Below are 26,587 nucleotides of genomic sequence, written 5' to 3'. Positions count from 1 at the left end.
AGGAGCAAGGGGGCAGCTGGGCGCTGATGGTGGCCTTGTCCCTCCAGCAAAGCTCGGTGCTGTGGCCAGACGGGCAGGAGGTGGTGTGGGACGACCGGCGGGGCATGCGGGTGCCGACACCGCTGCTGCGTGATGCCCTGTACCTGCAGTGCCAGACCACCTGGGGGGACCAGGACTTCCTTTCCAACCCCTTCCTCGTGCACATCACAGGTAGGGGCTGCTTCCAGTGCCCCATTCACAGTAACGGGGCTGTCACTGCCTCGCTGGCCTCATTGGGTGCTGTCCTATGAGGGCGTGGGAGTCACTGTTCGTGTATCACCAGGCAACGAGCTCTATGACATCCAGCTGTTCCCCAAGAAGTCACTGGAGCTGCTAGTAGGGGAGAAGCTGGTCCTGAACTGCACCGTGTGGGCTGAGTTCGACTCAGGTGTCACTTTCGATTGGGACTACCCCGGGAAGCAGGTGAGGCCCCAGTCTGATGGGCAAGTTTTCCACCCAAAGAAAACTCAGGGTCTGGGTCCAAGGCTTCTGGCTGGCCTGGGTTGGAGGTGCACCTTAGGTGGGGTAGCTGTGCAGGAGCCCACCTGCTGACGTGGGGCTTCCCTGGGTTCGGGCAGGCACAGCGGGGTAAGTGGGTGCCCGAGCGACGCTCCCAGCAGACCCACACAGAGCTCTCCAGCATCCTGACCATCCACAACGTCAGCCAGCACGACCTGGGCTCATATGTGTGTGAGGCCAACAACGGCATCGAGAAATTTCGGGACAGCACTGAGGTCATTGTGCATGGTATGCCTTGGGGTGGGTCAGGTGCCATCAAGCCTGGGAAACAAGGAAGGGTCCTTGTGCCATGTGGGCTTGGGCCCAGAGGTCATGGTGCACTTGAGCAGTTGGGAGTCCAGCCAGAGGGAAGGGAGGGCCATGAGCAGAGGAACTGCCCAGCTCCTGCACCGGGGCAGCATGGCCAGCTGCAGTCTGCAGGTGTCCAGTTGCTGGGGCTGCAGGAGCCATGGTGGGAATCCCTGGTCAGTCAGTGGTGAGTCAGCCAGCCCTGAATTTACACTGACTTCTGTCTGGCAGAAAAGCCCTTCATCAGCGTCGAATGGCTCAAAGGACCCATTCTGGAGGCCACGGCAGGAGATGAACTGGTGAAGCTGCCCGTGAAGCTGGCAGCGTACCCCCTGCCTGAGTTCCAATGGTAACAGCCCTGGCTCCCCCTCACTTTGCTGCTACCGTGCCAAGCCCAGAGGGAGAACAGACCATGGGGGAAGAAGGGCAGCATCCTCCCTATCAGGGCCTGCACACAGACCGGCCATGGCAGGGGGCCTCTCTGAAGAGACCCCCTAAGGAACCCACATATATTGTGATATTTCAGATGGAAGGTCAACCTGTGTTCCTGCCAAACCATGAAAGGTTTCAATACCGTCCTTCTGTTATGTGTGGGTGTGGTGGGCACAGCAAGGGGCTTTTCCTAACTGCCTCCTGACAGCTGGACCCCCCTGTGCCCTGCAGAATCTCCAGGGCCTGCCCTGCAGCAATGTCTTAGGGTTCCCTGTGCCTCCTTCCAATGAGGCTGCCTCTCCCAGGACCCTCCTGTCCGGAGATGTGGAGATGCCACAGGGAACTGACAGATTGCCCGGGCTGGGCCTGTGCTGTATGGCAGTGAAGGAAGCAAGCATCCAGGAGGCCCACAGGCTGCCAGAGCCCCTGCAGACCCCCAGTTAGCAAGTTGGATGAGGCTTCCCCTGTGGTGTGCCAAGGCCCAGGGGTGGCTCTGCCTCTGCTGGCTGCTCCCTGCAGGTTCTGGGGGGCACGGCACCCACCACAAACACATCCTAGGCCGTCTAAGTAGCCCACATGGCTCACACATGGTCAGTCACACTCTAGTCTGAGTCCCCATTGCATAGGAAGCCAGGGCCAGGAAAGGAGAAGGGTATTCCTACCTGAGCCCTAAGTCCCCAGGAGGGGTCTCTGCTCTGTGCTTTTCCAGTCAGCCCAGAAGCCTCCTCCTCCTCAACCTGGGCACCTCTCTCCTGGCAGGGCAACTTTTCCTGGAGCTAGACAAGCAGAAGCCCAGGGTGTCCTCAGCCAGGGTCCCCTGCACTAGCTGGGGGCTAGTCTCTCCTGCAAAGGTCCAGAGTGTCCTGGCCCTGAGCCCAGTGTGACCCTCCCACTGCGGGCACAGACTTTGGGGTCCATCCAAGGCACCTAGTCAGTGCCAAGGCCCTTGGGGCAGAGTCCTGACTACACTGGTAGATCCTGGAGCCTCACTCATAGGTGCAGCTCTTAGAGACGCCTGGGCCCTGTACCCTCCCTCCGAGGCCAGCAGGACCAAGCCTGCCCTGGGCAGGTGGCAGCTCTCTTGCATCCAGAGTCGACCCAATCCTCAGGCAGCTGCCTCTCAGAACAGTTTTCCACTGATCACTCCTGCCACATCTGGCCCTCTTCCCACTTGGTCAAGCCCTACCTCCAAGAGGGGCTCAAGTGCCCACCCTTCCTATGGCACCATCACAAGATGACAGAGAGCAGTGACGGGGCGGATGGTCTAGCAAACACACAGACAGGCTGGTCCTTGGCTTCCGAAGCACCCGTAGTGTCCAGCATGCTGCTGGCACTGTCTGGGTTAAACTTCACGACAAAGGCAAGGTGCGTCATCTCCACTGAGGCCTGGAACAGTGAAGGGGTTTTGCCTAAAGTCAGATCTGGCAAGTGGCAGACTCAGGACGAGAGCCACAGAGACAGCACCACCTCAGTTCCGCCCCTGTCATGCCCTGCCTCATGCTGTGACCCCAGGCCAGGCAGGTGGTCCCCGCTGTGGTGTCCCAGTTGAGAATGGATCCCTGTATCCCCTTCTCTTCTTGGTCTCTGCCTGAGGAACATGCCTCTCCTGCACCACACTGCAGTGTCTCTCTGGCCTGCCATACCCAGCACCAGGGTAGACACCTGTCCAAAGGAAAGCATCTCCATACAGAGTCCAGGCCACAGAGGCAGGTGCCTGAGGGAGTCCCAGCATACCCTCTGGGGCTGAGGCATCTGCTTCCTCACATGTGCAGCAGACATGTAGGGAGCTGGCTGAAACTCTACAGGAGGCAGCCCTTCCCTTGAGGGACTCCCAGCCCAGGGGGAAGATGGGCGGTCAACAGACACAGCAAGGCAGGGCCAGGCCACGGCATAGAACAGGCAGGAAGGCAGCACACCCCCACCCAAATGAAGGAGGCAGGGAACCCTGCAGATTCCTGGCTACAGAAATGAGTGTCCAGGCGAGGCAGGCAGTGAGAACAAGGCCTTAGGGCAGAGGGTGGGCCGCAAGAAGCCCATGTGTCTAGAGGGGCCCACACACAGCAAGGAGCTAGACTGCTTGCAGGGACTGCACCTCCATTCCTTCAGATGTCTGTAAGGAAGCTGACAAGGTCTCCAGGCCATGCCCAGCTGGGTGGAGGAGCCAGAGGTGTGCAGGACCCTCCTGGGTTGGGCTGGGCAAGCCTGGCCAAAGAAGGCTGTCTGCAGCCACAGATCGGGGGAGAGAAGACAGCTGCCCCAGCAGTGATGTGCTCATCTCCCTACTTGTGGAGAGACCACAGAGGCTTTGTGGCAAGGCAAGAGGTGCTACTGCACACCTCAGTGACCGATGCTCCTGAGCCGGCCACCTGACAGGGTTGTCAAACCTGGCCAATGCGGCCTGGAGACCATCTCCAAGGACTTAGGCTGTCCCTTTGCAGACCAGTATCCCCCAAGTCCCCACTGTACTCTGCCAGCCACCCCTCCTCCTGACAGTGTATTCTAGTCGGGGGCTGAGGTGGGATTGGTATGGGCCCTGACCACCCTTCCCTGGTCAGGTACAAGGATGGAAAGGTGGTGTCTGGGCGCCACAGTCCACATGCCCTGGTGCTCAAGGAGGTGACAGAGGCCAGCATGGGCATCTACACCCTCGCCTTGTGGAACTCCGCTGCTGGCCTGAGGTGCAACGTCAGCCTGGAGCTGGTGGTGAATGGTACGGCCAGGGACCAGGGATGGGAGAGCACATGGGTGGGTGGCATGGCTTTGGGGGCCAGCTGACCGGCCATCTGCTGTGCCCTCAGTGCCCCCCCACATACATGAGAAGGAGGCTTCCTCCCCAAGCATCTACTCTCGCCACAGCCGCCAGGCCCTCACCTGCACGGCCTACGGGGTGCCCCCGCCTCTCAGTGTGCAGTGGCACTGGCGGCCCTGGACACCCTGCAAGATGTTTGCCCAGCGCAGTCTGTGAGTACAACTCTAGCCCAGGCCCTCTGCACAGCTGCAACCCCCAACCTCAGCCGTCAGGAACCCCCTTTCCAGCCCAGGCCTTCCCTGTATGCCTCCCCGGGGCCCTGAAGTTGAACCCTACCTTCAGCTATAGCCAATCCCTGGGCTCGCCTCACTGACTGAGGCTCAGAGCCTCCCTTACACTAGTCCTCCACCAGCTGGTCAGGCTGGACACAGGATGGGTCCCGCCCCACCCACCTCCCTGGAGTGAAGACCTCTGGACACGTAATTGCATCATCTGGAGGGAGATGGAAGCATGTGCCTCTGAGCACCCAGCAGGACACCTCTGGCGAGGCAGGGGCCTTCAAGGGTGTTATCTGAGCCCCTGGGATGGTTGCACTGAGCCCCATGGCCCACCACACATGCTCACATGTCCCAACTCATCTGTGCAGCAGTCACATCACCCACTTATAGTCAGGAAAACAGGGTCAGAGAAGGGAGGTGGCTTTCCCAGGGTCACAGCTGTAAGCAACAGAACCCACCCACCTGCTGAGCCATGTTCCCTTCCACTGAGCAGGATGCCAACAGGACAGACAGGCATCACAGGACACAAAGAAGCAGGGGATGAGGGTAGACAGGGCTTGAAGGCACTAGGGAGCCAGCAAAGGGTGTTGAACAGTGGAGACATGGCTCAGGTTTGCCTTTTAGCAAGAGATCCTGGTGTCGAGCTGGGAGGAGTGGGAGCTGGGAACCTAGGCAGGTGATGAGGGCAACCCCACAGGCTGTGGTTGTGGTGTGGTCAGTAAGGGTGGCCTGAGTCAGCACCAGATGTCCAAGGTTCATAGGTATTCTAGATCACGTGGCCTGCAGCTCACTGCCAGTACCTCCAAATGTCCTTCCCTGTGGGTGTGCCACCTTTATGCTCTGTGCCAAGTGATGGAGCCCTTGGGGTGTCCCTGCTTGGCTCCTCCACAGGGGAAGACAGGAGCCTCCCTCGGGACCCTGAGACCACCCCCCCCAATCCTGGCAGGAGGCCAAGGTTGCTGGGGATGCACACCCAGCCCATAGAGAGGCCGCAGCCCCCAAAGTGGGAGAGAGGGAGAGGCTGGGCAGAGACGCCTCCTGGGGCAAAATGGGCCTGTGCTGCCCCTGCAGCCATGTGGGCAGGTCCCTGTTGGCCTCTGCAGGAAGGAGCACAGAGAAGCAGGACAGCTGTGCACATGTGCATGGGGGACAGCGGGACAGCGTGCACATAGGCGTGGGGGACAGTGGGCACAGGAAGGTGGTGTCGGCAGCCTGGTAGGATGGGTTGCTAGACCCTGAGCCTGAAGGGTAGGGGACAGCCCTCCAGAAACAAGGCCCCCTCCCCATCTCCTTCATCCAGGCCCGAGGGCCAGCCTCGCCCACTACCCAGTATGAGAAGGTGACTGAATATGACAAGGGCTTGTATCCTGCATGTATCCCTGACCTGCCCTTGCCTCTTCTGGTCCTGGCAGCCAGCGGCGGCGGCGGCAGCAAGACCTCATGCCACAGTGCAGCGACTGGAAGGAAGTGACCACGCAGGACGCTGTGAACCCCATCGAGAGCCTGGACACTTGGACCGAGTTTGTGGAGGGGAAGAATAAGGTACAGACCAGCTATGCCACTGAGTGCCCAGGGAGAAGGAGAAGGGAGGAGAGAGAGGCTACTCCTGTCCTCTGATTTCCACCTGGCTTCCAGAGTGCTGGGCAGGGCGGCCGAGAGTGAGTAGCCTTCCTGCAGTCCTCAGGCTTCAGCCACCCTGCCTGCAGAAAGGTCAGAGGGCCAGCCTCCAGCTTTGTGATGGAGGGCGGACCTCCAGCGACTTCCCAGACAAGGAAGCTAATATCCAAGGCCACCTGGCCAGGCATGAGCCCCTGCGGCCCACAGGCTCCAGGGCCAGGAGGGGACGGGGCTAGAGACTGACGAGGTCTGCACAGAGGGCTGCTGAGCCCCTGGCGCAGCCTGGGGGCAACGCCGAGAAGGGGGGTACTGAACAAAGGCACCTACTTCCTACAGTCACTTCCTGTTTTCCTACACACCTCCAGAGCCTCTTCCTGTTCCAGTCCTGGACAGGAAGTGCCCGGCTGGGGGTGGGGTGGGGGTGGGGGTCTATGGATGATAGGCAGGGCCTGGGGCCCTCTCTCCTACCCTGTATCTCAGGTTTTCTACTCCCTGAGGCCTCGGTCCTTCTGGGAGCCATCCCCACCCCTCGCAGTCACCCTGAGCCTAGGGAGAGCTGTTGTGGACAGGCTTGGGCTGAGGAGGCCATCTCATGAGGATCTCAGCAAGCAGAGACTGGATCGGGTCTGACCCCATCCAGAAGTGACTGGCCTTTGCTGTGACCAGAGCCTGAATTCTAAGCCTGGCTTGGGCTCACCCTGGTGCCCCCTCAATGTAGCCACAGACTGAGCCCAGCCACAGCCAGAGGTCTCTCTGGTCCTGCCAAAGGCTAACCCTCTGACATTACCACAGTCTATGCCAGCAGTCCATACACTGTCCCTTGACTCCTCCGGGCAGCTGCCTCTCACTGCTGCCCAGGGGCCTTCTCTTCCCTGCCTCGCCATCCCTGGTCCTGTGAGTTTTAGTCTTCTCCAGCCCAAAGCCTCAGTTTCCCCCCAACTTGTGGGCACAGCGACCTTCTTGCAGAAAGGGAGGCCCCAGGTTGGAAGAACTTGAGCAGGAAATGGATCCCTGTGCCTGTGCTCTCCCAGACCGTGAGCAAGCTGGTGATCCAGAATGCCAATGTGTCCGCCATGTACAAGTGTGTGGTCTCCAACAAGGTGGGCCAGGACGAGCGGCTCATCTACTTCTATGTGACCAGTGAGTGACCAGACCAGGGTGGGCAGGCCTGGGTACAGGGTCAGGAGGGGGCAGGTTTGGGCTCATTGAGTTTCTGGGGTCCATGGGGCACCCAGGAGAGATCCAAGGCCCACCAGTTGTGGGAAGGAAAAATAGCTTTGAGGGACACCCGCATAGGGCCTGGGTGCTGGTGCACTGCGATGGAATGGCATTATCTGTCCCCAGTCCTGAGGCTCCTTCCCCAGGCTGCCCTTGGCTCACTGCAGCTCCTCCTAGCTATCCTTACTCCTACCCCCCACTTTCCCAAGTCCTGGGACCTTGTGCCTCACCTGTAAATTTTGCCCTGGGTAGAAGGTCTGTGGTTTACTCAGATTATCAAATGTGCTAGTGACCTCAGGAGAGCCGAGCCCAGGAGCAGACATCAATGGGTCCCAGAATGTAGATCAGGGTGCCAGCAGAGAGATGGAGCCCAAGAGAACACCTGGTGGCTGGGAAGGCCACAGGAGACTGACCAGAAGTGACCACAGACAAAGGAAAATGGGCGTATGGCACTGGCAAAAGCCAGTGAAGACACTGTTTCAAGCTGAGCACGGGGTGGGATGTGGCAAGCTTCAAGAGAGAATGAGGAGTGAAGTCCCACTGAGTGGTGACAAGGAACTCTAGATGACCTGGATTTCTGGGAGGGGTGGGGGCAAGCAGTCCAGCTGGGGCTCCTCCAGGAGAGAAAGAGAAGGAGGGAGGCAGGAGGAGACCCCAGGACTGACTCAGAGAGCCCACCGCAGCAGGTGGATGGGTGAGCAATGTCACCAGGCTTCCTCCTCCCTCCACAGCCATTCCCGACGGCTTCAGCATTGAATCCAAACCATCTGAGGAGCTGCTAGAGGGCCAGCCTGTGCTCCTGAGCTGCCAAGCTGACAGCTACAAGTACGAGCATCTGCGCTGGTACCGCCTCAACCTGTCCACACTGCACGATGCGCATGGGAACCCACTGCTGCTCGACTGCAAGAACGTGCACCTGTTCGCCACCCCCCTGGCCGCCAGCCTGGAGGAGGTGGCGCCAGGCCATGCCACGCTCAACCTGAGCATCCCCCGCGTGGCACCCGAGCATGAGGGCCACTATGTGTGCGAGGTGCAAGACCGGCGCAACCACGACAAGCACTGCCACAAGAAGTACCTGTCAGTGCAAGGTGAGGCTGGCCGCGGGGAGGACTGTGCTCTCTTCTAGCTGTGGCTGCCTGTGACTTTGCTGTGGCAGAGCGCACCCCTGGGAGGTCTATTCATAGCCCTGGTCTGCAGGAACACCCTCTCCTGACTATCTGCCTCCTGCCCCTCGCACAAACCCTTAGTCAGGCTTCCAGGGATCCTTCCCTACCTCTGCTTCCAGACCAGAGAGGGCCCTCCTGCTAAGTGCAGCTCCACTTAGCTCCCTCTCGACCCCTGCCCCCAGCTCTGGAAGCCCCTCGACTCACGCAGAACTTGACAGACCTCCTGGTGAACGTGAGTGACTCCCTGGAGATGCAGTGTTTGGTGGCCGGAGCACACGTGCCCAGCATTATGTGGTACAAAGATGAGAGGCTACTGGAAGAAAAGTCTGGTAGGGAGGGTGGCCCAGGCGAAGGGTGGTCCGGAGGCCCGCAACGCCAAGGACCCCAAACCCAGGTGGACCCGCCCCTCCACCCCACCCCTGCAGGAGTCGACTTGGCGGACTCCAACCAGAAGCTGAGCATCCAGCGTGTGCGCGAGGAAGACGCAGGACACTATCTGTGCAGCGTGTGCAACGCCAAGGGCTGTGTCAACTCCTCAGCCAGTGTGGCTGTGGAAGGTCCGGCCTCAGCCTGCACCTCTCAACCCCCTTCCCGCCCCCAATTAGCACCTTCTTGTGGCCACCTCGGGCAAGTCATGCCCACCAGAAGGGGCACTGCCTGCAGGTGCACCCTCTTCCACACACACATGCCAGCCCCTTTCTGCCCACACAGGCTCCGAGGATAAAGGTAACATGGAGATCGTGATCCTTATTGGTACCGGGGTCATCGCGGTCTTCTTCTGGGTCCTCCTCCTCCTCATCTTCTGTAACATGAGGAGGGTGAGTGCCCCTTCCCTGCTCCTGACAGGGTCTCTGTCAGGCCTTCCCCCTGCTAGCTACCCTTAAAATAAAGAAGAAGGTGTCCGCCCTAGTTCACCTGGCAGCCTTGTCTCCTGGGAAGCCACCCAGTCCTTCACCCCGGACTCTATCCCCACAGAGGTTGTCCACCTCTTACTCTGCCCCCTCCTTGACTGAGAGCCCAGCAGGAAATGCCATCTGTCTTGGGCAAAGTTCTGCCCAAGCCACAGTGGTGTGGTGGAATCAATAAGCTGATCCACTCCTCCCTGTCCTGCCCCCACAGCCGGCCCATGCAGACATCAAAACTGGCTACCTGTCCATCATCATGGATCCCGGAGAAGTGCCTCTGGAGGAGCAATGCGAATACCTGTCCTATGACGCCAGCCAGTGGGAGTTTCCCCGAGAACGACTGCACCTGGGTGAGGCCAGCACCCAGCCTTCCCCACCCTCACCTCCTGCCCCACCCACCTGCTGCAGGCTGGAGTGCCTGAACCCCTCCATTCTCAAAACTTGTGCCAGGAAGGCCCGCCTGGCCTGACCTGTCCCTCTGGGCCTGGGTACCCAGAACCTTAGCCAAGGTTCCCAGTTCCTAGGCTCCCCGAGGTCACCTGCTGCCACCCTGAGCAAGGTGGATCTGTCACACCTTGCTCAAGAGGATGCTTGGCTTCCTGTCCACCTCTCTCCCTCTCTTCCCGCTGTGGCTCCCACACTCTTCCTGTTTGGCAGAGAGGCTCCCCACGTTCCTCCTGCTGCCGAGCCTGTCCTCTCGGACCTCTGGACGGGGCGCCCCTGCCGCCCACCTTTCTCTACCCTCACACCATACAGCTCACCTGCAACTGGCTCCCTGCCCCTACAGGGAGAGTGCTCGGCCACGGCGCCTTCGGGAAGGTGGTGGAAGCCTCCGCTTTCGGCATCAACAAGGGCAGCAGCTGTGACACCGTGGCCGTGAAAATGCTGAAAGGTGTGGGGTCAGCGGGCGGAGGAGGTAGCCTAGCTGGCCAGGAGCAGCAGCTCTGGGTGGGCCGGTGGGACGGCAACTCAAGAGGGGAATCAGACTGGAAGCCAGTCTCATCCATGGTTCTACAGGGAGGCTGCGGGAGTCAGAGCCAGGCTACCACCTTAACCCCTGCCTCCGTCCCTGTGCACCCCTCCCCCTCTCAAAAGCGCTGACTGTGCCTTAGCTAAGCAGCCAGTGGCAGGGGAGGGGGACGTACCGGGATTGGGGCGGATGTCAGGCCTTTGTCTCCTCCAGAGGGCGCCACAGCCAGCGAGCACCGTGCGCTGATGTCGGAGCTGAAGATCCTAATTCACATCGGCAACCACCTCAACGTGGTCAACCTCCTGGGGGCGTGCACCAAGCCCAACGGTACGAAGCGGGGCGGCCCATGGGGACGGCGAGGCCTAGTGGGGCTGGGTGGTCCGGGAGAGAGGGGCGCAGGGCCGGGACTGGGAGGCGCCAGTTGGCGCGGGTGCGAGGGCGGAGCATGCCTTCAGTGCGTCTAGTGTCCCGAACGCACGGCCCCTGCCCTGTCCCGCCGCAGGCCCCCTCATGGTGATCGTGGAGTACTGCAAGTACGGCAACCTCTCCAACTTCTTGCGCGCCAAGCGGGAGACCTTCAGCCCCTGTGCAGTGAGTGGGCGGCCGCCGGGGCGTGAGCTCTGCTCCTAAGCCTGCGGGGCGCCGCGGGCGGCAGAGAAATGGAGGCGCCTCTGCCGTGGACGACGCGGCGCCCTCGAACTAGCTTCATGCATCCGCAGGAGAAGTCCCCGGAGCAGCGCAGACGCTTCCGCGCCACGGTGGAGGGCGCCAGGGCGGATCGGAGGAGGCCAGGGACCAGCGACAGGGCCCTCCTTCCACGGTTCCTAACGGGCAAGGGCGGAGCAGGGCAGGCTTCTCCAGACGGAGAAGGTTAGAGCCTGGCTTATTCCCCTTTCCCAGTGCCTGACAAGCCCGGTTATATCCCATGATCAGGCACCCTAGGATAACCCAGCCTGGGGCCCTCGGTGGGGGCTTTCATGGGGGAGCGTGGAGTGGGTTCTGCCTTAGGAAGGGAAGACGTTTTGGGGACAATTTCCATGCCAGTGTTTTATGATTGGCTTGATCACTACAGGATGAATAGGAAATTGCCCTGCAGACCAGGCAGGCAGTCCAGGGCCAAGCAGCAGGTGCCAAGCCCCGACAACAGGATTTATTGCTCTGGGAGTAGGACCTGCATGTCTCAGAGGCTGAGGGGCAGGAGAGGGGCTGACACGCTTGTTAGCAGTGGCTTGTTAGCAGTGGCAGGGACAAAGTCAGGGTTGGGCAAAGAATCGTTCGTTCTCTGGGGCTGAGTAGATGGAGGCCATGGAAGAGGCGCCTCCTGAGCCCACCTTGCTCCACTGTGCAGCTGAGGACCTGTGGCTGAGCCCGCTGACCATGGAAGACCTTGTCTGTTACAGCTTCCAGGTGGCCAGAGGGATGGAGTTCCTGGCTTCCCGAAAGGTGAGCTTCCCTGGAAGGCCCTTCAGAGGGGGAAAGGGTGCAACCCCACCAGATGCCAAGATGTGCTTGGTTCTGACTTCACCCTGCAAAGGCTCTGTGGTCCGTTAGTGTCTCTCTTACTTTGTAGAGGCAGAAACTCTGCCCCAAGCATGGAGTTGACCTCCCAAGGCCTCTTGGCTGCTCAGCGGCAGACTCTGATTCTACAATTTTCTGTGCTGTCCCCACAATTCCACAAGCCCTCTCCATGATGAGTCCTAGAGATGGACAGAAATCTTTCCTCAAAGGAGCATAGTTCAGGCAGGGCACCCCAAGAGTCCCCACTGCTTGGGCACCCTGGAGCTTCAGGTATGGTTGTTACCCCAGGGGCCTGCACTGACAGCCCTCCTTCCGCCTTCCTGCACCCCAGTGCATCCACAGAGACCTGGCTGCTCGGAACATTCTGCTGTCAGAAAGCGACGTGGTAAAGATCTGTGACTTTGGCCTTGCCCGGGACATCTACAAAGACCCTGACTACGTCCGCAAGGGCAGTGTGAGTGCAGCCATCCAGGAGAGGGCATGTGGGGCCGACTAGGGAAGGGAGTGCTACCACATACTGCCTGTCCAGGAGAGGGAATGCTGGCACAGGGTGGCGTGACCTCCTTGGTTGGCCATCCACCTGCCCAGCTGCTGGGGCACTCACTCCCTGTTCCCAGGGGACCCTAGGGCCCCCCATATTTAGGCATCCTGAGGCAAGGAAGTGGAGACAGGAGTTGACAAGTGGGGCCCAGTTCTCCAACTGGAACTTGCACTTTGCCCAGTGTCTTGGTCCATGCAGTGGGCCCTGACTCCCGGGGCCTGCCCTGTGGGGCCTGTGTGTGCAAGGCGTTGTGTGGCGCCTGTCCTGGAGATGGACCAGCTTGGTGCAGTATGTGGAACTCAGGAGGCGGAGTGTGTCTCTGAGTGGAGCTGAGGCAGGGTAGCAGGTGCCTGGATGAGCCTCCAGGGTGGGTTAGGGTTCTGCCCCTAGGAGAGTCAGGAAGAGTGTCAAGGAGGTGGGGAGCAGAATGGGCCCAGGGCCTAGGCATGATGGGCCATCCAGCCCAGTGTGGCCATTGGTTGGAGGGAAGAGTCAGGTGTGCATTTACAGAAATCACCCTGATGGCATAAACTGGGATGAGAAGGGAGTGGGGGTGCTGGGGGGAGATAGAGGCCAGTCCAGAAGGGCCCTGGCCATCTGGGCTCCCAGGTTGGAGGCCATGAGGAGGAGAGAGACAGCCAGTGGCAAAGATAGGCATCAGGAGCCCAGAAAGGAAGGTGTCAGGAGTGATGGCTGGGCTTCTAGGGTGGGAACAATGAGTGGATAGAGTGTGCCTGTCAGGGGAGACGGTGAGGATATGCAGGGATGAGTTTTATCAGGAGGCTGGGCTGGGGGTCTAGGGCTGGAAGAAGGCATGCCATCTACCCCAATACCCCTCCCAGAGAGCTTGGGAGAAGAGAGGGGCCCAGACAGGCCCAGGAGAACAGAAGCAGGGAGACACCTTCAATCCAGGCAGCGGGCCCTGCAAAGGGGGTGCCAGAGCTCCTGGCCTCAGCCCTCTCTTCCCATCCATGCGAGACATTCTTCCCTCCACCTCCCCAGGCCCGGCTGCCCCTGAAGTGGATGGCCCCTGAAAGCATCTTTGACAAGGTGTACACCACGCAGAGTGACGTGTGGTCCTTTGGGGTGCTGCTCTGGGAGATCTTCTCTCTGGGTGAGTGCGGGATGGGGTGCTGGTGGGGAGAGGAGGCAAGGTTGCCGGCTCCAGGTTATACGACCAGCCCTCCCGGAGCAAGGGACTGGGCACCTGGAGGTGTGTGCCAGATCATTCTGAAGCAGGTGGTTTGTGGGCCACCAAGAGCCGCCCATCCCTCCCCAGCTTGGCCCAACCTCCAAGAGGACTTTGCCTCCAATGTGGGCCACCCTCTTGAGGGGAGTGCAAGCTGAAGCGTGTGCCAGGGCTGAGCCTGTGCATGTGAGTCCCAGTGGGACCTCAGGGCTCAGTCAGTGGGCATGCCTACTACATGAGTCCCACATGGGAACTCAGGACCCACTGCAAACATGAAGTCCCCAGGCTGGAGTAGGGCAATGATCCTGAATAAGTTAAAATGTCACCAAGTGGCAACAGTGATACATACTACTATGGAAACTAAAGGAGCAGGAAGAGTATGGGAGGCGTGGGAGCTTGGGTAAGCCAGAGGGGCCCAGGGAGCGAGTTCAGCAGTCCAGGACAGGGGGCAGCAGGGGTTAGGGGGAGCATCAGGAGAAGCAAGAGAGGCTTCCTTGAAGCACTGCAGGCGGCTCCCCCGCCGCTGATGATCCAGTAACCATGATATCTACCGTGTCACCAATGCGTGGATGCACTTGGCACCTCTAGCAAGCAGGCAGCTTGACCAAATGAAGAACTAGAGCTGGGAGGGCGGTGACTTGCCCAGGTCCCCAGGTAGAGCACAGTCGGGTGAGCCGTCTCCACCCCACCACAGGGATGGGGGAAGGGACAGGACGGAGTGACTTGGGGGGCTGGGCTGAGCAGTGGGTGGCTTGCTCCCCACCCAACTCCTCTTCTCCTTGTCAGGGGCCTCCCCATACCCTGGAGTGCAGATCAATGAGGAGTTCTGCCAGCGGCTGAGAGACGGCACGAGGATGAGGGCCCCGGAGCTGGCCACTCCCGCCATGTGAGCCTCCCTGTAGCCCTGAAGGTGTTAGGGGCAGCAAGCCCGGGGGCTGTGGGGGTTGTGGCCGTAAGAAGGTGGCATCAGGGAAGCCAGGGCCAGCAGGACAGGCCTGGACACCACCCTCAAGACGCACAGGTAGTCTGTAGCATAACTGCAATGGGCATTAAGCAGGGAGGCCAGGTGCTGTAGGAACAGACAGAGCCGCATGTTCAGGGAAATCATCACTGGGAGGGGACGCTGCACTAACACTTGAAGGAAGAGCCAGGACAGGTGGACAAAGGTGGGGGCTGTGTCAGGAGGAGGGCAGAGTGGGTGGGAGGGTCCAGGAAGGCTGGGGAGCTGAAGGTGCAGGGGTGGCATGGGGTGCACGCAGTCCAGCAGCCCGCTTGACCCCTGCAGACGCCGTGTCATGCTGAACTGCTGGTCTGGAGAACCCAAGGCGAGACCTGCATTCTCGGAGCTGGTGGAGATTCTGGGGGACCTGCTCCAGGGCGGGGACCTGCAAGTGAGCCCCTTCCTAATCCTGTCTTACTGTGGCCTTTGGCCCCTGCCCTGTGTCTCTGGCCCCAGCTTCCTCTCTAAGCCCCTCTAGGCTCTGCCCACCTCTCAGCTGCTAGGCTAGGGTGTGTGGTCCTGGGCCCCTACCCACACCTCCTTTCCACACCCTTGCCTCTTTCTATTGAGCACACACCCACGGTGTCTGCTCCAGATGCTGTGTGAATGGTCAGAGCCTGTCCCTGCCCAAGGGGAATCCCAGGCTGGTCCCCACTAGCCTGTGAGGGAGTCCTGTCTCCCTGGCATCATCATGAGGCATTCCTTCACCTGGTGCCCATTCTGTCCCCAGCTTCACTGAGCACATGGACCTTGATCTGTGTGTCCCGACATCTCCCTCCCCACCTGGTGCTCCTCCAGGGTGGGGGATGGAGCCAGCTTGTGACCCAACTCAAGGTGGGGCCTGAAGGAAGGACCAGGGAGTGACCTGTTGCCCAGACCTTAGGGACTGAGATGGGTGCTTTGGGTCTGGTTCCATCCAAAGAAGAAGGTGGGAAGTGCTGGCCCTAGTTCTTGAGGCTGCAGGCCTCAAGGAGGCCTTGAAGGAGGATCCAGCTGAGCCCTGGCATGCCCCACCTGCCTCATCCATAAATGAGGTACCTGGAAGGGCTGTTTGGAAAATTTAGAGAGGCTGGTATAGCCAGCAGCCTACTGCTATGGCCCCTCCCCTGCCTTGATGGCTGATGTGTGCTGGCTTCTGGCGTGAGCTTGTTTCCTCCTTGGAGTGCTCACGTGCCTGTTAGGACCGTATTTCAGGGGTCAGGAGCGCAAGCAGTCCCCAGTGCAGGGGCGAACACTAAGGGCAGTACCTGGTGGTTCCTGGTTTGGCTGCCTCTCCTGTTCCCGCCAGGAAGAGGAGGAGGGTCACATGGCCCCTCGAGGCTCTCAGAGCTCAGAAGAGGGCAGCTTCTCACAGGCATCCACCACGGCCCTACATATCACCCAGGCTGACGCTGAGGACAGCCCGCCAAGCCTGCAGCACCACAGCCTGGCTGCCAGGTCAGCTGTCCTCCGGTCTGGGAATGGGGCGGGAGAAAGCCATGTGGACAGGGTGCATTTTATCCTCTGCGCCATCGGGGAAAAGCAAACTGTGAGACTTCAGAGACAAGTGTGCACCAACTCAGAGCGACCTACTGCAGGGCCCCTCCAAGGCCATGTGACCTGGCCATATGCTATTCTGAGTCCCTTCTGTCCACTCACCAGTGTCCCCTCACCCCAACATCAAGGGCACATTTTCTCACAGGGAGAGGTGCAGTGGACTGTGTTTGGGCCCAGATTCCTCCCAGGGGCTAAATCACTGATGAGTCTCGGGGTGAGTCCTCAGAGTCCTTGGGAGCAGGGAAGGCCTCCCACCAAGGCATGGTCAGGAAGAGAACGCAGCCTAATTCCCAGAACTCTGCCCAGGTTCTCTTATCCCTGGTGGTTCACACTCAGGACGCTGTGCTGCCACATTCACAGCAGCATTGCTGAGATGCAGGCTCTATGTCCTGTCCCTCTGCCCCAGCACAGGACAGGGCCGGGCCTGTGGGGACAAGAACAGCGGGCTGGATTTGGCCAGGCTCCTTCCACCAACCTTGCAACACATGCCTTAGTGCACACATGTATGGGCAGGGCAGTCGGCGGCTTGTAGCCCCGGGGCTGTCTTACTGGCCCAGGGTGGCCCATCCTCTCTAGGAGCTCCATGCCACACCAGGCTGGGTATCCCCTCACTTCCCATCGCAGAGCTCAGCAGTGGACTCAGGAGGAAGCACGGCCTAGGGTGGGGGTGCTCACCCAGGCCCTGCTGCTGGGGCTGCGGGGCAGGTGTCTGAGACCAAGCCCGAGGAGGAGGACCGCGGCCAGCACTCAGATCCAGGCCCCCGTACTCCTGCCCCAGGCTGGGGGTCCTTCCCAGGAGAAGAGGGGGCACAGGGACAGCGGAGAGAGCTTCGAGGAACGTTGAATTCCTTAGCACCTTCTGATTTCTCCCCACAGGTATTACAACTGTGTGTCCTTTCCCGGGTGCCTGGCCAGAGGGTCTCAGACCCATGGTTCCTCCAGGATGAAGACATTTGAAGAATTCCCCATGACCCCAACAACCTTCAAAGCCTCTGTGGTACTTCACAGGAAGGGTGGGGCTGTGCTCTTGGGTCAGGACCGGGGCTGCCTCAGGGGAGGCAGCATCTAGAGTTCCTAAGCAAGTGGCAGAAACCAGTTGCAGCTTTTTAACAGAGAAGACTATCCCTTAAAAGTGCAAGTCCAGGGAGAGCCTTGGGCACATTTGGGCCCTCCTGCAATGCCACCTCTCATTGCTGCTGTCTGTCCTATGCCCTCATAACCCCCACACAAGGCCCCCTCTTCTTCAGCAGCGAAGAAACCCCAGTGGAAGGACATCTGCTTCTTGGTATCAGGGTCAGGGGTCCTGGGCCTGGTCAGTGAGCACTGGGCAGAGGGACCCCTTAGGAGCTCTTGGCCAGAGCACAGGCATCTGGATTCCTGCCTCCAGGGCCAGTTGGAGATGTTGGGGGACTCTGAAAAAGATTGCAGCTCCCTTCTCATGTGATTCAAAGTAAAAACCACTCCAAGCCACAGTCAAAGGGTAACAAAGCCCCCAAACCAGGAGGCAGCTGATCATTTTTTTGAACTATGAGCTACCAGGTTCTGGGCCCCCTCCCTAGTTCTCCCAGAGCTCTACCACACCCTGAGCACATGCTCAGACACCATGGAGGTCCCCCAGCATGAGGTGTCCACGGGCCAGCCACAGCCCCCTGACGTCAGTGTCTCCCTCCATGGCAGGGGCATGCAACCCTCACCCTGGGATGGAATGGATGCCTTGTTACCACCTCAGTTTCCCAGGGACAGGTGTTAGGTCGGCAGTGGCGCAAGGTCATGCTGCATATCTTGGCTGGGGGTGGCTGCCCTGCAGGAGGGCCTCAGGCAGGACCCAAAGCCTGGCTTGTCCTCCACACAGGACAACCAGACGGACAGTGGGATGGTGCTGGCCTCGGAGGAGTTTGAGCAGATCGAGAGCAGGCATAGACAAGAAAGAGGTTTCAGGTAAGGGCTTCATGAGCCTCCTGCTCTGCAGCGTGGGCAGTGCCCTCCCCTAGAAGAGGAAGGCTGGGGCCTGGATGTGTGCCTAGCCCTCTTCCTGGAACCTTTCATGGCTCCCTATGACCTTTTCATATGTTCAAGGTGAGCAGCTCTGAGACACCTCTTCTCACCCAGCACCACAGGAGCCCCCCCGCCATCACATGCTGAGCACCTGGGTGCTGGTCCCGAAACCTCCCTGTCATCTGACCGAGCTCAGATGCTGCATCTTTCTGACACCACACGTAACCCACCATGCCCTGGGCACACACACTCTTCTCTAGGTGGGGTAGGGCGCCCCAGCCCCAGAACCCCTGAACTTCATCCAGAAGCCATAGAAGCCAGGTAGATACTGTCATCTGAACTGGCTTGGATGTATTCTGGGGACAGAGAAATAAATACACACATATGCCCGTCCAGAGGGTGACCTGGATAGAAAGTGAACTCCATTTGCCCAGCATGATAGCCAAGGGAAAAAAGTTTTGGCCAACTTGAACATTGAAACTTTTAGGGGTATAGATTAAATGAAGACTTTAGTGTCTACTTAAAAGATTAACTTATTTATTTATTTGTTTGTTTATTTTTGAGACAGGGTCTCACTCTGTCACCCAGGCTGGAGTGCAGTGGCGTGATCTCGGCTCACCGCAACCTCTGCCTCCCAGGTTCAAGCGATTCTCTTGCCTCAGTCTCCTGAGTAGCTGGGATTATAGATGTGTCCCACCATGCCCAGCTAACTTTTTTTTTATTCTTAGTAGAGACTGGGTTTCGCCACGTTGTCCAGGTTGGTCTTGAACTCCTGGCTTCAAGTGATCTGCCTGCCTGAGCCTCCCAGAGTACTGGGATTACAGGCTCCAGTCACCACACCCAGCTCATCAGGTGACTGCTGTTAGTACCTAGTGTTGAAAAATTAATGGTGGTTACATTTATGGAAATAGTTTTGGGCTAATTTTTCTTTACCAAACAGCATTTTGACATTCAAAAAACAAGGTAATTAAGTAAAAGGTGTAGCAGAGGATGATTGCTACTTTAATTCATGCCTCTGCACACCTTTGAAAAACAGCATAGCTCCTTGAGATCAAAGAAGGCCACTCAGCGCATGCCTGTGGCTCTACCAGGAGACAGACTCCGTGTAAGCATGAGTTGGGGACTCAACACCAGGACCAGCACAGCTGAACCTGTGTCAGAGTCGATGAGGGCCGTCCCGTGAAAGGAGAGCGTGACAAGGTCCTTGGGGCTGCGGCAACACAGACCAGGGGGTGATGGAGGAGACTGGGCTGTGAGGACAGCAGAGTTCCCTGTCAAGTCCAAGGCATTGGGCAGCCATCTTGCTTCTGAAAGTGCAGCAAGCCAGAAGGGAGTGCAGACCCTCAGATGCTTAGTGGTGGAGGAAGAAGAAAATTCCAGAAGAGAAGGGTCCTAAGGAAGCAAGATAGTATCCAGAAGTCAGAAGACAGATGAGCACACACGATGGATTTGTTCATTTGAGAAACTGCACCTCCCTATAGCAGCAGCAGAGGGCACTGTTCTTTGTCCTCTGTTCATGATGAGCCATGAAAAGGTGCCACAGGTCACTGGCCAGTGCATTTGCTTGGCGTACAGAAGGCTCTCCAAACAGATGCAAGGAGAGAATGTGCTATGGAGCGGGGGTCTGTGAGGAGAAGAATGAGGAATCTATCTGCCTGGTCCTTTGCTGTCTCCTGTTAACCTCTGGTCAGCATTCACCCCATGGTGGGTGACCTCCTCACTCCTGGTTTGCATCATCCAGTGCCTTCAGTGGCCACTTAGGATGCCAGAGACCATGCCTGTAGATGTGGCTTTTCATCTGCATCTGTGGGTGAAAGGAAATCAGGAAACTCTGGGCTTGTGACCAGTCAGCGGGGCTGCATGGTGCCAGTGGAAGGCCCAGCTCTCCTGGGTAAGAGACTGGCTGGCCCCTGGTAGCAGGATGAGACAGGTGATCGGAGCCTTCAGAAGGAAGAATGCACTCAAAGGAACTTGAGATGATGCCAGAGATACAGGTTTGATGTGGCACTTGGAGTGAAGAAACGTAGGATGCTGCCAAAATCCCTATCCCATCCACAGGATAAGTGGCTATTTCTGGTGCAGGAAATCCCAACATGAATAATCATGAACCCCCCAAAAAGCACTAGCCATACAAAGTTATAGGATTAAAACCGAACATTAGACTTAAAACTTCCCAGTAGAAAATTGTTTAAATGAAACAGGAAAACGAACAAAATGCTCCAACATGAATTAACATATAATGAAACAAGCAGCAGCACCATGACTCTGAAATTCAGATTTTCAGAATAGAAATAGACAATGTGAAGATACAAATGGGAGCCAACTAAATTCAGGAAAGAAAGAAGAGAGAAATTTGGCCAGGCAGTGACTCACCTATAATCACAGCTCCTTGGGAGGCTGAGGCAGGAGGATCACTTGAGGCTGGGAGTTCAAGACCAGCCTGGGCAATAGAGCGAGACCCTCTCTCTATAAATAGTAATTTAAAAAATTAGCTGGGCATGGTGGCACACGCCTGTAATCTCAGCTACTTGGGAGGTTGAGGCAGGAGAATTGCTTGGACCCGGGAGGTGGAGGTTGCAGTCGCCACTGTACTCCAGCCTGGGCAACAGAGCAAGACTGTCTCAAATTTAAAAAAAAGAGAACTAATATTTTAAACTTATGATCAAGAGTTTTCAATAGCACCATGCAAAGCACCAAACAATAAATCAACACCTTCAACAAATGCAAAGAAAGCGAGCACTGAGGATGGTGCATGATGAGGCACACAGAGGGGAGCAGTGGCAGGAACCACCTCCTGTGCTGTGGTGAGCAGCTTGGATTTCCTTCATGGAGTGAGGGGAAGCCATTGGAGGATGTGTCCAGGGGAGAATGACATAGTCTAACTTGAAGGACCTCCCTGAAGGTTGGACCACCACGGGGAGGCCAGAGTGGAAGCAGAGCAGTCTGCAGGAGGATGTCACAGAGCTGGCAGGGACGCAGCTGGCTTCGCAGGAGGGCCAGGAATGGAGATGCGCAGATGTATTCTGGAGTTAGAATGGACAGGACTTCTGGATGGATGGGATAAGAAGAGTGAGGGCAAGCAGGAAGCAAGGAGAACCCTAGGGTGCTTGGCTTGAGCAGCCGAGGGGATGTTGGTGCCATTCACTGAAATGGGCAAGGCCGTGAGAAGTGGGTTAGAGGATGAATTGGACATTCTTCACAGTCTCGTGTCCAGGCTAGGGACAAAGCTCCAGTGAGTGCTGAACCACATCAATCAGCTTTGCTGTTAGAGTCTAGTCTGTGTGTGTTTTTCGAAGTCTGAACATGTCTTATGCTCCGCTGTGTCCTTGGTGGTTTCCATCAGACCCTTACAGGGGTCCAGTCCCTCCCTCTTGTTTTGTGTGTTTGTTTTTCAGTGGCACAATCTTGGCTCACTGCAACCTCCACCTTCTGGGCTCAAGCAGTTCTTTCACTTAGCTGGGACCACAGCATGCACCACCACACCTGGCTGATTTTTGTATTTTTTTAAGAGTCTTGGTTTCACCATGTTGCCTGGGCTGGTCTCTAACTCCTGGCCTCAAGCTATCTGCCTGCCTCGGGCTCCCAAAGTAAGGGGATTATAGGCATGCACCACCGCACCCAGGCTTCTTTTCTTACTAACACCACCTTCCCTGTCTTGGCAGTTGTAAAGGACCTGGCCAGAATGTGGATGTGACCAGGGCACACCCTGACTCCCAAGGGAGGCGGCGGCAGCCTGACCAGGGGGCCCAAGGAGGCCAGGTGTTTTACAACAGCGAGTATGGGGAACTATTGGAGCCAAGCGAGGAGGACCACTGCTCCCTGTCTGCCCGCGTGCCCTTCTTCACAGACAACAGCTACTAAGCAGCACTGGACAAGGCCCCTGCTCTGTGCTGCCCCTGGACCCCAGCACTTGGGGGTTCAGGCCTGGTGGGGTGGGCAGAGGGCTGGAGGCTCAGGTTGGGAACTCATCTGGTTTCACTCTGGCCGCACGGGAGTGTCCTCTTCCCTCTCTGCAGGCTTCCCAGCTAGGAAGAGCAGAACTCCAGGCCTAAGGCTCCTGGAATTCTGTCACCACGCCTGTCCAGGGCCACCCTCCAGCCACTCCAGCCCCTCCCCCAGATTCAGATGTCATTTAGTTCAGCGTCCACAGGTGCTGGTCCTGGGGCTAGCACTTCCATGGGAATGTCTCTGATTACCTCCTTTCATCACAGTGGGTGGTGGCCTGGTCTGTGCTGAGGAATCTGTAGGTCTGGAAGTCACACAGTGATGGAGGTCAAAGCAGACTGGAGCCAAGCTCTCCCAAATGCCCCATCCTCCACATGCACCAGCTGCTCTTACCCTGGGGCTGGCTGGCCTTACCCACCCCTGCACAGTTGAAAGGAGCGGGCCATGTTTCCATTTCAGAAAAACAAGGGAGGGCCTGACCAAACAGCTAACTGGCCCCTGAGGCGGCCACCTATATGACCAACCCAAAACAGAGAGGCAGCCCACACACCTGGGCCTGGGTGTTGAGAGCCATTTAGCAGGTCTTTCTCAACAGAACTTCCAAGACTGTTTTAGCTGCTGTGAAGAATTTGCTTTCCAAATTCAGCCTGGAAGGTGCCCAGGGACAGTCATACTGAATCTAGATGACTCTTGCCCCTACCCAAGGCTGGGGCCAGCAGGGCAGATGCCGCCTCTGGAGAAGGCCTCCTGCTCTGCCCACCTGGCCCAGACTCCCAGGAACCTGGGTCTGGAGCTGCTGGTCTGGTTCTTCCCTTCAGAGCCTTGATCTGCCACCTGCAGCCCCTCCCAAGCTGTGAACCAGCTCCGGAGAGATGAGCACCGTGGGATCCACACGGGAAGGCTTGGGGCTGGCACAAAGGACCACCCAGCATTGCCCTGTGCCACCCAGCACTCAGTGGACGTTCTCGAGGCTCTGCTTTTGGCCTGTCCCTGTGCTGACATCACCCTGGCTGGCATGGCACCCTCCCAGGGGAGCAGCAGAGAGATCCCCCGAAGGCTGGAGCCATTCTGCTCAGGACCCCTATCCCAGCTCACACTGCCCACCCAGAGAGACACTTGTCCCCGTTAGAACCACGGAGACCACCACCCCGACCCTCCAAGCCCACCCCACAAGACGCTTGCAGGACAGGCGCCGCACAGCGAGCAGGGGCTTGCTCGTCCGACCCTTCCTCCCACACCGTGCGCATTACTCCGGGATACATTGAGTGCATGTGTGACGTCATCCTCGTCGTCCCCGTTACCCCTTTCTCTGCACATCGCCGACGTGGACTGGCATGTGAGTCCGAGGCTGTTCTCTGCAGAGGCCCCAGCCCGGCCCCGGTGCGCACCTCTGTCTTCTCTTCACTACCCACCCAAGCATGTACCGGGAAGAAAACCTACTACTATGCCCTTGTAGACCATGTTCTCAGAAAAGATCGAAAATATTTAACAAGAGATAATAATAAATCTGATGCCAGTGTGAGTTACTCTGAATGGACTCTAAGTCAAGTTCCAGCGTCTCGTGAGATTTTGAGTTTAATCTTCCTCCGCGTCCCATCAGTCCCAGGAAGCCCGAGGAGGACCCTCCGTTCCCAGGAACCGCGGCAAAGGGGCATGGTTTCCAGTGAGCGGGCGCTGAGGGCGCGGGACGCCGAAGGCCCGCTTCGTTCCCAGCCGCCCGGACCGCGCGAGTGCCCTGGCCGGCTTCTGAGCCACTGCACACGCATTCCCTGAGGCCGGTAGTGTCCATAGAGCACCTCGGCCCTGCCGCCCCGCCTGCTCAAACACAAGTTGCCCGAGCCCCGGAGCTCAGCCCAGCGCTAGGCCGCCTCCGGTTCCCACGGTTGACTCCGCGCCGCCCTGCGAGGATGTCTGGACCCCCGCGGGTCCACGCAGGGCGCCAGGCGCGGAGGGGTGCCGGGAGCGGGGCGCAGAGTACAGGCGTGCCGGGACAGGGGCGCGTAGGTTGCGGGGTGAATGAGCGAGGGCCCCTCGCTAGTTCTGTAGCTCCCTGGACTTGGGCCAGCAAGGTCTGAGCTGGGACCGAGGCTTAGGTCGGTGGGCCCCTGCCGGGAGAGTGCAGAGAGCCTAGCGCTCGCCCGTGGGGTCTGTGGGACTCTCCTCACTGGGAAGCAGCTGTCGCGGTGGTGGCCGCAGGTTGGAGCAGGACACTGGCCCCCCAGGACGGGGCCTTCCCCAGCAGACTTTGGGGATGGAGTGGAGCTGAGGGCTCAGGAGAGAAAGTGGGCGGTGACTCACGGATGGTGGCAACCCAGTCTGCGGCCTGGATCCAGGAGGCCAGGGCCAGGAGGAGCTGGGGGCACAGTCTAGGGGGAACCCCTTGCCAAGGGGAGCCCAGTGGACCCCATCAAAGGGCGGGGCGGAGATCGCTGCCCTAGTGTGCAGGCTGGACCCCCAGACTGCCCACCCATTGCGCCTGCCCAACTCAGGCCTCCCCTGCCCTCTGGGGCCTACTCAGTTCCCAGGTGGCGATGCCACTGTGGCCAGCACGGTCCTCAGAGCAGTGAGGTGAAGCCTCATGGGAGGGCCCTGGGGATGGCAGCAGCACTTGTGTCTGAGCCCAAATTAGTATCAGGTTTGTCACTGCTGGATGCCAGCCTGTCACTCCAAAGACAACTCTCTAAAAAATGGGAGCTGAGAGATGGTAAAGAAAAATGAGGTCCTGGTGACATCCTTTGAGCCTGTATCAGCACCTGCTCCCACTCCCCAGGCAGGGCCCTGTGGGTAGGAGGGCCCGGGACAGGGAAGGGGCAAAAGGAAGTGGTTGAGACCCAGATCAATATTGACCCAGGGGACAGTGCCACAGAGGGGGCTCAGGATGTGCTCACAACACTGTCCAGCACCCCAGGGCCCATGGGGCCTCACAGCTTGGAAGGAGGAAGGAGGCTGAGGAGAGGGTGCTGGCAAGGATGCATGAGGCAACCCTGGGCAGGGCTCCACACCTCCATGTACCTGGCAGGTGAGCCAGAGTGCCTGGGAGAGCCCAACAGCACTCCTTGCTCTGGCCCCGCCTGCCGGGACTTGCTGCACCCCAGCCTGCTCCGCACCAAACCACTTCCCACTGGCACAAGTGAAAGCCCAGAGGCCCTGCTGGGACAGCCTGTCTCCACCCCCAGCAGAGCCCAAGCAGCCTGCCTATCCTTGTGGGGCAGCTCAGGGCAGCATGGAGGGGGTTCTGCTGCTGGCTTCTGTGGTGGCCCTGGACAGGAGGACTTCCCCAGGAGGGGACTTGGATGTTGTGCTGTCCGGGGGTGGGGGCCGAGACCAGGCTATGGCCAGGAGCCCCCACAGGTCCCTTGAAAAAGGGCCCCAGGACTGTCAGAAAACACAGGGTGCCAGCTGACGCCACCAGGGTCGCCCATCGGTCCCCACCTTCAGGTGGGGAAGTTTACTCAGAGGAGTAAGGAAGGGGCCCTCAAGCCGGGGTCCAGCACCTGTGGGCATTGGCTCCAGACACAGAAGAGCAGTTTCTACTGGAACAGCACCACAGACTCCTCCCAAAGCCCCAAATCCTTACAGCATGGAGAGCTAACCTAACCAAGGCCCAGCCACAGCAACACCACGTGACAGCCAACTGTCCCAGGAGAGCAGAGGTGGGCACGAAGGGGCCCCAGAAAACTCTAGTGATGAACAGTCACCAAAATGCCAGCTCTGGGTGGGGCTGGGCTCACCTGCCCAGGTGATCACATTGGTGAGGCATGGGTGTCTAGAGTTCAAACCAGTGTGCTTAATAATTTATGTACTCAAGGTATTAGGAAGAGAGGACACCAGAGAAAGAGGGGATGTCAAAGAGGGGGCATCACAGAGTGGGCCTCAGAGAGAAAGTGGGGCATCAGAGGGGGGCATCACAGAGGGGGGCATCACATAGAGTCAAGCATCAGAGAGGGGGCATCACAGAGTGGGGCATCAGAGAATGAGCATCAGAGAGAGAGGGGGCATCACAGAGCATGGGGCATCAGAGAGGGGGACATCACAGAGAGTGGGGCATCAGAAAGGGGGCATCAGAGAAAGAGGGGGGCATCAGAGATGGTGAGGGGACATCAGAGAGAGGGGGGCATCAGAGAGATGAGGGGGCATCAGAGTGGGCATCTGCCACCTGGACAGCCCTCCGTAGGTGTCTGTGGAAGCACTGCCTAAGTGCAGGCTGGGCGGAGGCACCGTGAGCTTCTAGGCTCCCCCAGCAGGAGCACCCAGGGGCTGAGCACTCTGCTTCAAGGCCCTCAGGTCCTTCCATAGGCCCCAGATTCAATATCTGGCCCCTTCCCCAGAGCCACAAAGTGCTTGTTTACCTTCCAGCTCTTCCTGCATTCCGTGGGAGTGGGCAAGGTGTGCATGTTTGTTTTGGCCTAAAAGATGACCTGCAAACATCGCTCAGGACAGTGCCAAGTGTTTTCTCGGTGTCATGGCCGACCTGCACCAGCAGGGGCTGCGGGCAGGAGTGGCAGGGAAGGCCCAGGCTGATGTAAGGGCACTGCCCCCCGCCCCTGTCCCATGCCAGGTGGACTCTGACACCCACCCTGGAAGCCTCACCTGGCCTAGCCTACAAGGGGCAGGGCAGCACTTGGAGGGCATGGCAGGCCCCAGGTCCCTCCAGGCCCCAACTCCTGGAACGTTGGAATGTT

At 58.7% G+C, this 26,587-nt stretch overlaps 1 protein-coding gene and 1 long non-coding RNA gene across 4 annotated transcripts in view; one reads left to right on the top strand and one right to left on the bottom strand.

The window, feature by feature from the left end:
- Positions 1-23,438, top strand: part of FLT4 (fms related receptor tyrosine kinase 4) — a 40,842-nt gene extending 17,404 nt beyond the window's left edge. The window contains exons 5-30 of one of the 3 annotated variants that reach the window (XM_078364788.1): positions 48-210; positions 323-462; positions 618-786; positions 1,078-1,195; positions 3,834-3,988; positions 4,077-4,239; positions 5,718-5,847; positions 6,954-7,062; positions 7,872-8,228; positions 8,489-8,635; positions 8,732-8,863; positions 9,018-9,124; positions 9,426-9,561; positions 9,999-10,103; positions 10,395-10,508; positions 10,684-10,772; positions 10,901-11,051; positions 11,530-11,624; positions 12,031-12,153; positions 13,243-13,354; positions 14,216-14,315; positions 14,715-14,820; positions 15,718-15,866; positions 16,842-16,962; positions 17,818-17,903; positions 22,724-23,438. In XM_078364788.1, coding sequence (XP_078220914.1) covers positions 48-210; positions 323-462; positions 618-786; positions 1,078-1,195; positions 3,834-3,988; positions 4,077-4,239; positions 5,718-5,847; positions 6,954-7,062; positions 7,872-8,228; positions 8,489-8,635; positions 8,732-8,863; positions 9,018-9,124; positions 9,426-9,561; positions 9,999-10,103; positions 10,395-10,508; positions 10,684-10,772; positions 10,901-11,051; positions 11,530-11,624; positions 12,031-12,153; positions 13,243-13,354; positions 14,216-14,315; positions 14,715-14,820; positions 15,718-15,866; positions 16,842-16,962; positions 17,818-17,903; positions 22,724-22,781 — 3,435 coding nt within the window. In that variant the 3' untranslated portion in view covers positions 22,782-23,438. Of the gene's footprint in view, positions 1-47; positions 211-322; positions 463-617; positions 787-1,077; positions 1,196-3,833; positions 3,989-4,076; positions 4,240-5,717; positions 5,848-6,953; positions 7,063-7,871; positions 8,229-8,488; positions 8,636-8,731; positions 8,864-9,017; positions 9,125-9,425; positions 9,562-9,998; positions 10,104-10,394; positions 10,509-10,683; positions 10,773-10,900; positions 11,052-11,529; positions 11,625-12,030; positions 12,154-13,242; positions 13,355-14,215; positions 14,316-14,714; positions 14,821-15,717; positions 15,867-16,841; positions 16,963-17,817; positions 17,904-21,622 lie in introns of all 3 variants that reach the window. The other 2 variants (XM_035290787.3, XM_078364789.1) reach the window with 2 other exon arrangements.
- On the bottom strand, positions 18,699-22,583 carry LOC144581388 (uncharacterized). Its single transcript, XR_013532060.1, has 3 exons — positions 22,456-22,583; positions 22,157-22,209; positions 18,699-18,829 (listed from the first exon to the last, which is right to left on the bottom strand). It is a non-coding gene; the product is annotated as an uncharacterized LOC144581388 (long non-coding RNA).
- Positions 23,439-26,587: the final 3,149 nt, after the last annotated feature.

This window comes from Callithrix jacchus, chromosome 2 (assembly GCF_049354715.1).
Source record: "Callithrix jacchus isolate 240 chromosome 2, calJac240_pri, whole genome shotgun sequence".
Taxonomy (NCBI): domain Eukaryota; kingdom Metazoa; phylum Chordata; class Mammalia; order Primates; family Cebidae; genus Callithrix; species Callithrix jacchus.
The sequence above is the reverse complement of the archived record's forward strand: the minus strand, read 5'-3'. Positions and strand labels throughout refer to the sequence as shown.